This window comes from Blennius ocellaris, assembly GCF_963422515.1.
Source record: "Blennius ocellaris genome assembly, chromosome: 23".
Taxonomy (NCBI): domain Eukaryota; kingdom Metazoa; phylum Chordata; class Actinopteri; order Blenniiformes; family Blenniidae; genus Blennius; species Blennius ocellaris.
Window position 1 is genome coordinate 18,551,215 of NC_137672.1, and position 12,203 is coordinate 18,563,417.

At 45.5% G+C, this 12,203-nt stretch overlaps 1 protein-coding gene across 1 annotated transcript in view; it reads right to left on the minus strand.

The window, feature by feature from the left end:
* Nucleotides 1–467: 467 nt before the first annotated feature.
* gal3st3 (galactose-3-O-sulfotransferase 3) overlaps nt 468–12,203 on the minus strand; it is a 29,475-nt gene continuing 17,739 nt past the window's right edge. Inside the window, exons 2-3 of the mRNA XM_080518979.1 lie at nt 6,799–6,901; nt 468–5,419 (exon numbers count right to left, since the gene is read on the minus strand). Coding sequence (XP_080375105.1) covers nt 4,084–5,419; nt 6,799–6,881 — 1,419 coding nt within the window. The 5' untranslated portion in view covers nt 6,882–6,901 and the 3' untranslated portion in view covers nt 468–4,083. The remainder of the gene's footprint in view (nt 5,420–6,798; nt 6,902–12,203) is intronic.

Below are 12,203 nucleotides of genomic sequence, written 5' to 3' on the forward strand. Positions count from 1 at the left end.
TAAAGAGAAGCGTAGAAAATGTTCCATCTTCCTATAGCCAGAGAGAGAGAGAGAGAGAGAGAGAGAGAGAGAGAGAGAGAGAGAGACTGATGTCAAGGCAGCTCGTCTCGCCGCAGGCGCCGCCATGGCAACAGCAGGCCGATAATGACGGGCCGGCGGACGGCGACACGATTGAAGCCGCCGTATCAAACGTGCCGCTTTGCATTTATGTTTTTGTCCCTCGGAGAAGCAATTTTGTTTATTCGTTTGAGCCGGAGAGCGGAGGTCATTTCAAAATAAGAGTGTGTGTGTGTGTGTGTGTGTGTGTGTGTGTGTGTGTGTGTGTGTACATGTGGGAACAGATCAGCAGGACGCCAGAATCAGAGACGGTCGTTTTGTAGATGAATTGAAATCATTCAAACTTTATTCGTCGCTTTCATCTTCCGTGGTTACAAAGCTTTGGGGCCGCTAGCTCAGATTGTCACCGGCCGTTTGTCGCCCAAACAAACTCGTCCGTCCAATCGCAAATATTTCCATCAAGGAAAAAAAACAAACAAAAAAAACAACAAAAAAAAACAAAACAAGTGTCTTTCGCCTCGTTTCGGAGATCAAAGAGTCGGCGGAGGACGACAAGTTATCAAGTATGTGGAAATTAACTTTTTAATTAATTAAATTAATTTTTTTTTAATTTCCCCTCAGCAGAGACCGAAAAAACAAACAAACAAAAATACAGAAACTGCTCCGGCACAAACAGTCCTTTTATTTTGTGCGGAAAAACCAAACAAACAAGCTCAACAGTGGAATAACGAGGGCAGCGAATGTGCAGAGGAGACTTTGGCATCACTTTCTCCAAACGTTTTCAAGCATTGTGACTCTTTTAAAAAAAATTTTTTTTTTAAAGAAGAATGAACGACGTCAACGTTTTGATTGCTGAAATTCCAGAAATGCTGTAGTTTGCATGCCAGGCCACTAGTGGGTGCTGTTTTTAACAACACGACCGAACAAAACTGACTTTCTAACGTCATATTTTGAAGACAATGGTGTCGTGTTACGGTTTTGTGGTGACGGTTTACGACAATGGCCTCCAACCGTTTTTAATCGGATCGTTTAAAAAAAAAAACAACATAACTTTTTCGTTACCGGCAGGACGGTGGATGAAAACGCCAACGTGTGGAGAGATAAAAATTAAGCACAGAAGTGAAGCATCTTTCAAAATAAAAGCTCAGTGTAGACTAATTTACATGTAAATTTTTCAAAATAAATTGAGCCGCTGAAAACGAAAGTTTCAGAAAACGCTGGCACTTCCTCTCTGGAAGGTTCTGCCTCCGTGTCGCCGTGGTAACCAGTAGTTCTGCACATGCTCAGAAGAGCCAATCGGAACCGGTCAACATCCTGTTGTGCAGTTTTTATAGTTGACGGCGGAACGGTACGACCCGCAGCACCACCTTGTGGCCTGGAATGCAAACTACACCGCTATCCAGAAATTCTTCTGTTTAAACTGATTGAATTAAAGCAAAAATAAATTAAATAAAACTCACAAAGACTCAAGACGTACAAAGTGACAGGCAAACGATGCACCATGTTCATTTTCTTAAAAAAAAACAACCCAAAAAATAGTGAAATATTGTGGCTGGTTTTCTTTGTCTCCCTTTAAGTCGGTTTATTTTAGTCATTCAGACAAAACAAGCCGTTGCGTAACGGCGGCTGGACTTCCTGTCTCATTAAAGTGACACGCTGCGATAAAAGGGAATAAAAATGTCACCGTGGTCTGAAGCCCATGAATAAAGCAAAAGTGGGACCAAAGCCCTGATGCAGCGTCGGGTGTCCGCCGCCGCTGCCCGAACAAAAAACATACATTCAGTTTCTTTGTGTTACAGCACTTCGTTTAGTTTTTTTGTTTGTTTTTTAAACAGCAGATAAACAAGTGGTTGGATTCCAGTAAACTTTCACACGCAGTCGACTGACCCAATGTCAAAACGCCAAAAAAAAAAAAGTCTTTTAAAAAGGCGTTCAGGTTTGCGGCCCCATCTGATTGATTTTGAAAAACAAAACAAAACAAAACTTTAATTCATTTTAATTTATGAGCAATATTTTTGGATTTATTTTTTTTAAATATATTGACCCTTTTCTTATGTTTGATGTGGTTTATGTGCCTGTTTTGTCTGGAATTTTAATGTAGCGCCGCCGGTCGACGCTAAAATGAACAATTTGTAAATTATATATATATAAAATTTTTAAAAAAAGATGCCGTTGGAAAGGATAAAATTGACGCCATTTTTCCAAATCCTCAAAATTTTTTGATTTAATCTCATCATATATTTCAAAGCAAATGTCAAGAAATGTATACGTTTTCCAAATATGGCCGCTTGTCTAAGAAACAGATTCAACGTCACAACAGAAACAGGTTTTCTAACTTTGTTGTTGTTTTTTTTGCATCCTTCTTAGATAAATCTCCACAAAAACACAAAAATTTGAAGGAATCCATGCGACTTCAGACTTAGTTTTTTGGTCTTTTCCTGCAATTTGTCAACAGAAAGAACAAGAAACAAACAAACAAAAAAAACCAAACGTGTAAAATCCAGCTTCATCCACTTGAACCAATTTTTTTTTTTTTTTTTACAGTGTAAGTACCTTCAGGAGACAATACAAGTATCAGGACATGTTTTTTTTTTGTTTTTTTTTAAAGAAAGTATTCTGCATTTACATCTGATCAACTCAAGTTTGACTTGTTTTTATGTTTAGAAAAAACTTTTATAAAGACGAAATACAGGAAACGACTGGCGCAATAATCAGAGATCCCTTATGTACAACACACTGTGACGTACGCTTCCTCGGATTTTCAAAATAAACAGACGTGTCTCGAGTTTTTTTTCCCAGCCGCTTCCAGATTTAAAAAACAAGCGTACCGTTTCGATTTATGTATTTTCACCTGCGACAAACCGCATTTTTGTTGTTGTTGTTTGTTCTGCGTTACGTAAAAGAAGAATCGACTAAATATCTGATACTTCGTTCTGCTTTCATCCAGTGATTCCTGTCAAGTAAGTAAAATAAAAAAAACTAGAGAATAAATAATATATAGTTTTACTTCAATCTCACACGCAAGCCTCCCCTGCTCCGCCATTTAACAGCGCCCCCTGCTGATCGCCGGAGGAGAAAATTAAACAGAACAGAAATGACACATTCAGCAGATTTTTTTTCAAAATAAAATAAAAAATTTTTTTTTTAAAGGAATCCCGGCGGAGACGATCGGCGGCGTTTCTCCGCTTCCCCTCGTCCTCCTGGATCCTTCATGAAAGAAAAGAAAGTCTTTCAAGTCTTTGTCCTGTCAAGTGGCTTTATGCTTTGTTTGTTTGTTTGTTTGTCCCAGCGTTTGCTGGCTGCTTATTAAATCCACGCCTCTCATATATAAGATGGAGGCCTGGAGTTCTTATTGCAATAATCCATAAAAACAAAGAACGAAAGCTTGACGTACGACACGGAAGGTCCAAGTGTCTCTTGTCTCTTGTGTCCTGTTCCCCCTGCAAGGAGAGTCTTTTATCTTTCTTTTGTTGTTATTGTTGTTGTTGGTGTTGTTGTTGTGCCGTCGTATTATTGGTTGGACGTGATCTCAGAGCCTCTTAGGAGGCTGACAGCCGATCCCTTCATGTCATTACTGCTCTCCCAAGGACTGTAAGTGGCGTATGTCAGGGAGCGAGGGAGGGAAGGAGAGAGAGAGCGAGAGAGAGAGAGAGAAGGAGGGAAAGAGAGAGAGAGAATAAAAGCAAAGTAATGTGATACTTTTACCAGTGTGATACACACAAAGACGCACTCTGTGCCTCACAATAGGCCCGATATCGCCGCTTCCCTATTGAGTCGCACATAACGGATTCACTTCAAAGGACCTTTTTTTTTCTTTCTTCTTTTCCTTTCGGTTAAACCTCTCGTCTCCAATCGGGCGACGGAACCGAGAGATTCAAGTCCAAGTCCAGACATTTCTGACCCCCTTTTTCCCCCCGAACTCCCGTTTGGGACCAAATCTTTTCGTCACCTTTTGGTTTATGGTGGAGTCCAGGATGGGGCGGAGGGGGAGGGGGAGGGGGGGTGTCTTTGATGTGACTCAGCAGTTTAGCTCTGTGACGATTGAGGCCCTAACACTGTGGTTCCCGCCGCCGGCCTGGAGGTGGCGCTGGACCCTGTTCCTGAGGAAGGGCCCGGGGCGGCGGGCGCTGCCGGCGGTGGCGGAGGCGCGGCCGCCGCCTGTCCGCGGTGGACTTGAGGGTGCCGAGGCAGGGCGGTGTGCACGGGCTGCGGCAGCGGCCGCGACGGCTGCTGCTGGGGGCGGAGCTGGTAGCCGCGGCGGTAGCGCAGGGACTGCGAGCGCAGCAGCACCCGGGTGTACTGCACCTCCGGCATGATGAGCTTCAGGCAGAGTTCCTGCGCCGGGCCGGAGAAGCCGCGGCTCAGGTTGGCCGGCAGGTCGTAGCCCACGATGTCCACCTTGCCGCTCGGCTGCCAGGGGCGGAGGTCCTTGTTCTTGATCTGCGCTGCCGAGCGCAGCGGCGGCATCCGGCCGCCGAAGCAGCTCCGCATGAGCCGCTCCTGCGCCCGCCGCAGCAGCCGCACCTCGCGCGCCACGCAGGCGGCGCCCAGCGCCGACAGCTGGCGCCACAGCGAGGCGTTGAAGTGGTCGTACAGGCGGGCGTCCAGGGAGTTCCAGGCGCGGATCTTGGCGGGGAGGCCCGGCGTCAGGCTCCGCTTGGACCCCGGCGTGCGCATGTTGAGCTTGACGTACAGGATGTCGTCCAGGTCCCAGGAGAGGAGGCGGCGCAGGAGCACCAGCGACTCGTCGAAGTACTCGGCGATCATCACCAGGGAGAAGACCCGCTCCACCTCCGCCACGAAGGCCCGGGCGTACGCCGCGTCGCTCGCCGGCCGGTCCTTGTCCCCGCCCAGGTCGAAGGTCAGGGTGTTGCGCGCGTACATGGAGTCCTTCTCGTCGGGCCGGTAGTAGCGCCACGGCTCGTCCAGGAAGGCGTCCAGCGAGCCGTTGGGGACCCGCTTGAAGCTCTGGCAGTACTGGTTGTAGTAGCCGAACAGGGACTCGAACATGGAGCCCGGCTCGCGCAGGATGGTGGCGTACACCGTGTCGTTGGGCATCAGGCGGCGCAGCTCGCCGGCGTTGAAGCGCATGTGGCTGGTGACCACGTTGGGCGGCAGCGTGTGCGGGTGCACGAAGTGGGCGGCGAAGGGGCGCGGGTAGCAGAACTGGTGGCTGCAGGCCTGCACCGGCAGCGCCACCGTCAGGTTGTTGCGCTCGGCGAAGCGGAACAGCAGGTTCTGCATGGTGGTGCTGGCCGTCTTGTGGGTCTTGAGGAAGACCACGTTGGTGTGCTTCGGCTTCAGGCCCGCCGCCGGGTGGGCGCGCAGGGCGGGGCAGCCCAGGCGGAAGGCCTCCATGGTCCTGGGGGGGGGGGAACAGAGACGGGGGTTATCCGAGGGGGGGGGGGGGGGGAGCCGCTACGTCGGGCAAGACGGCGGCATTAGCGGAGCGATCGCAGACGCTAATGGGAAAAAGGGCGGAGGTGTGGGAGCAGGACGGAGGTAATGAAGGAGCGTCAACCCAACGAGTAATGGACCGGACGGAGGATGATGTATCATGACAAAGCAACTTTACTGTTCATCGACTGCGAGATGAATTATAATCGATGGCGACGGGTTGTTTTTAGCTCCTGCTGGTCTGGAGGCACGTTTCTTAAAGAGACGCCGCTTTTGAACGACGTCTTCAATGTTAACGCTCCAGATTTTATCCAGTTTATTCAGCGTTCGGGTCAATTTACCCACCTTGTGATGAGAAATGCACCGATACCGATACCGATAACGGTTTTAAATATCGATACTGAGTATTTGGAAAAAGATCCTGGATACGAGCGAGTAATGACGGGGATTTCCAACGTCGCGGTTTTGGAGATTGTTTAATATTAATGATAATTTCCAAAGTAAGACAGGAGGAGAACGACAGTTGTCAACTTAATCACCAGAGACAATTGGACCAGTTGGAACGACGTTGCTCAGTAGTTTTAACTGCGACTCTGAGCTGCGCTACATGCTACATGCTAAATGCTACATGCTACATGCTAAAGAGTTTCTAATAAACTTTATTTCAACTTTTTTGGGGGAAAAAATAATAGTTTAAATAATAATTAAAACGACATGTTTTCTCTTGAAACGTTGCCTGACAGGTTCCGTTTAGACGACAAACAAACAAAAAACGAGTGTAAATGCAAAACTTTCGCAAAAAATTTTTTTTTGGGGGGGGGGGCATTGTCTTTAATGCATGCAAAATAAGTTTGTACATGTGACATAACAGTGTTTCTTATACAGTATTATATTTGTTACCGGGAAGCAAAAAGAGAATAAAAACTTTTATTTTGAAAAAAATATATCATTCAGGCCTTATCGTATACCGTCCCGTCGTCCGCGCTGCATAAATAAGTTGCTTACAAATTTTAAAAAAATTAAAAATCATGGAAGGTCACATTTTCAAAAGTTGTCAAACAAGGAGGGTCGGTGAAGAACGAGAGAAAAAAAAAAGACGAGCGCGTGAACAGAATACTGTCAAAAAAAGATTTTTTATAATTGGTCCCCAGACCCCCGTGGAGGAGAATCGCAATTCAAAGTCTCCATATCTGAGGAACGATAACAAGCCGGAGCCGCTTTAATTTGAAGGGGGACGACGACGGGAGCCGCCGTCGTCGGGATCCTTCGCTGTAATTGGCGCCATCTGGGCTTGTCGGGTGGAGGGGGGTGGAAGGGGGAGGGGGGTGGTGTTCAGTCACTCACCAGCTCAGGTGACCCCCATGGTGCAGCAGGAGACTGACGGTGCTGATGGCGATGAAGACCAGGAATATCTTCTTCTGCGACATGTCTCTCTGCTTCACTGGGACTGAGGAAGAGGAGGAGGAAGAGGAGGAGGAGGAGGAGGAGGAAGAGGAAACAGTGAGGGCAGGCAGGTGGAGGTGTAGTTGGGAAAAGAGAGAGAGAGGGAGGGAGAGGGAGAGAGAGAGTCGGGATTTATATTCAGCCAATAATTGCAGGGCTCCATTAGCGGCTGGGCTTTTTGTCGCCGGGTAAATTAACACCGCCGACGATACCTTCATCGCCTCCCGCCGCTGGAATCGTCACACGTTTATGTTCTCTCGGCTCAAACACCCGGCGGCGGCAGATGGCCCTACGCCGACGGCGTCCAGCTCTCCCTCCATTACGCCGCCCCGCCGTATTTCATGCCGTTCGGTGGAGGGGGCGCCGACGAGCGCGTCAATTTCAGACGAACTCAGCGTGGCGGCGCCACGCCGCTCCAGTAAAAAGTTACGTTTTACCATTTCCATGGAGACCGAGTAAGTGCGTTTTCAAAAAGTTACATTTTATCCTGTTTACATGGAGACCGAGTAAGTGTGTTTTCAAAATATTACGTTTTACCGTTTCCATGGAGACCGAGTAAGTGTGTTTACAAAAAGTTACATTTTATCCTGTTACATGGAGACCGAGTAAGTGTGTTTTCAAAAAGTTACATTTTATCCTGTTTACATGGAGACCGAGTAAGTGTGTTTTCAAAATATTACGTTTTACCGTTTCCATGGAGACCGAGTAAGTGTGTTTTCAAAAAGTTACATTTTATCCTGTTTACATGGAGACCGAGTAAGTGTGTTTTCAAAAAGTTACATTTTATCCTGTTTACATGGAGACCGAGTAAGTGTGTTTTCAAAATATTACGTTTTACCGTTTCCATGGAGACCGAGTAAGAGCGTTTTCAAAAAGTTACATTTTACCCTGTTCCACAGAGACAGAGTAAAAGCGTTTTCAAAAAGTTACGTTTTACCCTGTATACATGAAACATTTTCAAGAAGTTTTGTATGCTGGATGAATGATATGATGGGTATGACATGCTGTCGTTCTAAACTGATGGTATCAAAATAAAAGCCTGAAAGTTTTTTCCTCCCACAGCTTTGAAATTTCAAACCTTTCAAAAATGGAAATGCGGCTTGAATGAACAATTAAAAACACAACACGCACACGCAATTTACACGCCACGAAACACAGAGTCACACTTTAGTGTGGAAATCCAAAGCTCATGAATAAGAACGAGCTCATTTCATGTGCAAATTGAGAAAACTGTGGCGGAGGAAAGTGAGTCATTACCTTGTGCCGTCGTAATTAAGCCTTCAGTGCGAAGAAGAAAAAAAAAAAATATATATATATAAGAAAAGAAAAAAAAGAGCTGATTTTAAAAGGCCCTGGCAATGGAGGAAAATGTAACTTTTCAAAAATGCTTGGTCACTATAGAAACAGAGGAAATTGCAGCTTTTTGATCATGCTCCGTCTGTCTCCATGGAAACTGGGTAAAACGCGACTTTTTAAAAACATTCCCTCTTCATGGAAATGGAGGAGAACGCAACTTTTTGAAAAGGCTCCATCTGCCTTCATGAAAACAGGGTAAAACACAGCTTTTTGAAAACACTCCCTCATTAATGGAAATTGAGGAAAACGCACATTTTTGAAAATGCTCCATCACCATGGAAATCAAGGAAAATGCTTCATCTGTCTACATGGAAATGGGTTAAAATGCAACTTTTTTAAAACATTCCCTCTTCATGGAAACGGGGTAAAACGCAACTTTTTGAAAACACTTCATGGAAACGGAGGAAAACGCTACTTGATTTTTAAAAAGCTGCTCAGTAGTAACTCATCGTTCTGCACATGCTCAGTAGAGACAATCAGAACAACGGTTCCTCCGTGGTGTCACGACTCCCAGTCTATATTGTCCCGGGATTTAGTACTTTTATTTTGAAAGTCACCATTAAAACAATCCACCTTTGTGGTCGGTGTACGAACATTGTTAGTTTAGATTAATTCCAAAACGCATCATTTTCCAGTCGTTTTTCTCTTCTAATTACAACAAGAAGTTTGTTTACGCTGCGGAAAGTTGTGGAAAAAAAATGCAAAACTGAGTTTCTTTCCGCTCTTTAATGAACAAAATCTGGTGTTTTTAAAAGCGTCACATTGTTGCCGTTGTCTGAAGGTGTTCATGTTCTTGTTTCTCCCGTCAGAAGAAATCATTTGCCGCCGTAATGTAATATAATGTAATATAATGTAATATAATGTAATATAATGTCATATAATGTCATATAATGTCATATAATGTCATATAATATAATAACGGCACGAGCAGAACTAGAAAACGACCTGAGCTCCGATCATCCATCACGTTAAACACGACACCTTAATGTGCTTCTGCCACTGTTTTTATATTTATTCCTCTTTCCCCGCCGAGCGACTTTCAATTCCGCGGCCCTGATCGCATCGCTCCCCGGAGCTGTCAATCACCTCTCGCCCACCACGAGACCGAGGGGGAGGGGGGAAATAAGAAATATATAAGAAATATATAAGAAATAAAGAAATAAAGAAGAAATAAAGAAATATATAAGAAATAAAGAAATAAATAAGAAATATATAATAAAGAAAGAAATATATAATAAATAAAGAAATAGATAAGAAATAAAGAAATATATAAGAAATAAAGAAATATATAAGAAATAAATATATAAGAAATAAATAAGAAATAAATCTCGACAGCAACTTAATTGTCGGGTTCCTTTTTTGTTTGTGAGCAAAGGAGGAGCTGCAGGTGGAGCTGCAGGTGGCGCTGCAGGTGGAGCTGCAGGTGGCGCTGCAGGTGGAGCTGCAGGTGGCGCTGCAGGTGGCGCTGCAGGTGGAGCTGCAGGTGGCGCTCTCGTCCACAGATCTACGTTACAAACGCTAAATGAAAATGTCTCTGGAGCTCAATGAGCGAGAATCTGGAAGGGAAATGACTGTTTAGATAATTAAATGACTGTTTAGATAATTAAATGACTGTTTAGATAATTAAATTGTTTGTATTTGTTGTTTGTTCGACTGTAAAATAAACAGTAGAACAAGAAAAGTGACTGCAGGTGAAGTGACGTGGCGGGAAATACTAATGTTTCCTCTGCAGCAGCGGACGCACCGACAACCGTCTTCCCAGATAGACGATTCCCAGATAGACGACTGACAGATAGACGATTGACAGATAGACGACTGACAGATAGACGACTCCCAGATAGACGACTGACAGATAGACGACTCCCAGATAGACGACTCCCAGATAGACGATTCCCAGATAGACGACTGTCAGATAGACGATTCCCAGATAGACGATTCCCAGATAGACGACTGTCAGATAGACGACTGTCAGATAGACGATTCCCAGATAGACGATTCCCAGATAGACGATTGTCAGATAGACGACTCCCAGATAGACGATTCCCAGATAGACGACTGACAGATAGACGACTCCCAGATAGACGACTCCCAGATAGACGATTCCCAGATAGACGACTGTCAGATAGACGATTCCCAGATAGACGATTCCCAGATAGACGATTCCCAGATAGACGATTGTCAGATAGACGATTCCCAGATAGATGATTCCCAGATAGACGATTCCTAGATAGACGACTCCCAGATAGACGATTGTCAGATAGACGACTCCCAGATAGACGATTCCCAGATAGACGATTCCCAGATAGACGACTCCCAGATAGACGATTCCCAGATAGATGATTCCCAGATAGTCGATTCCTAGATAGACGACTCCCAGATAGACGATTGTCAGATAGACGATTCCCAGATAGACGATTCCCAGATAGACTATTCCCAGATAGACGATTGTCAGATAGACGATTCCCAGATAGACTATTCCCAGATAGACTATTCCCAGATAGACGATTCCCAGATAGACGATTGTCAGATAGACGATTCCCAGATAGACGATTCCCAGATAGACGATTCCCAGAGAGACGATTCCCAGATAGACGATTCCCAGATAGACGATTCCCAGATAGACGACAGTGTTGTATTAATAATAATGATACAAAAATTATGATGGAATTTAAATGTTTATTTTATATTTAATTACTTGAATATAAAAACATTATTACGGCATTTGAGATATAGTAGGATTTTATTTTCAATATTAAAAGTTTCACCAGGTGTGTTAGAACGCGTGAACTTTCCCTCACCATCCTGAGACGCCACCTTTTCTCCAGGAGGGGTCAATTACATTTAGTTACCCTGGGGGGGGTTGGAGGGGGAGGGGGGGGGGGGGGGTCTCGCTCATTTGCATATGAACATGTCACCACAATACCTGTTTTGAATGCAGGCGGTGGAGGAGTGCGGGTGGGGATGACGGAGGCGGATCATGTGTCACACGGAGTTAATAAGAAAAGGGATTTGAGTGGCTTTCAGCAGCGGGACCAGAGCCCCCCCCCCCCCAACCCTCCACCCCCCCTCCACCTCCTCCTGCCTTCTTTAATTACCAAGGTCTGATTGGGTTTCTCCGCCGATAAAAGCCTGGCGAGAGGAAACCCCATCCCTCCGTCAGCAGACAATGATTGAGGGGTCGGGGGGGGGGGCGTTGGGGGAGGGGGGGGGGGGGTCGTACCGGGGCATTGATTTGATGATTAAGTGACTGCCGCTGCCCCCGGAGGGGAGTCCCTGTCACTGCAGCTCGGAATGGAGCCGCAATTAATATTAATATTCAACATTAATGATAAAAGATGGACGTGTGTGTGTGTGTGTGTGTGTGTGTGTGTGTGTGTGTGTGTGTGTGTGTGTGTGTGTGTGTGTGTGTGTGTGTTCGACATGGGGGGGGGGGGAGGGGTGCTCTAAAAGTAAAACTGTGTGCAAAATTACACAAAGTGTTCAGGAGTCATGAGGGACGTCAGTTCAGACGACGGATCATAGATGAAGCAGCTGTTGCCCCGGAGCATGAATACTTTCATACGCTCATTAGGCTGCGCTCAGCTATGTCGAGTGTGTGTGTGTGTGTGTGTGTGTGTTGAGGGAAGGTCCTCAACATCTGTGCAGCTGAAATGTTGATGTTCCTGCATTTTTTGCTCGAGATAAAAATGTTGTGTTTTACGTGGCGACGTTTTGAAGGCGAAGTCCGTTTCCATGGAAACGGTAGAAACACCGAAAAGTGGTTGTTTATTGACTGAGCGTGTGCAGAAGAACTGTTTACTGCTGCCGTGGTCTGAGTGTTTCCCACTTTGTTTTCCAAAAGTCCTCAAGTAAACACTGTTTCCATGGAGACAAACCACTTGTTTTCGAAAAGTTGCGTTTTTTTTCCCCCCTCTCCCGTTTCCATAAAGACGAATCAGAGCGTTTTCAAA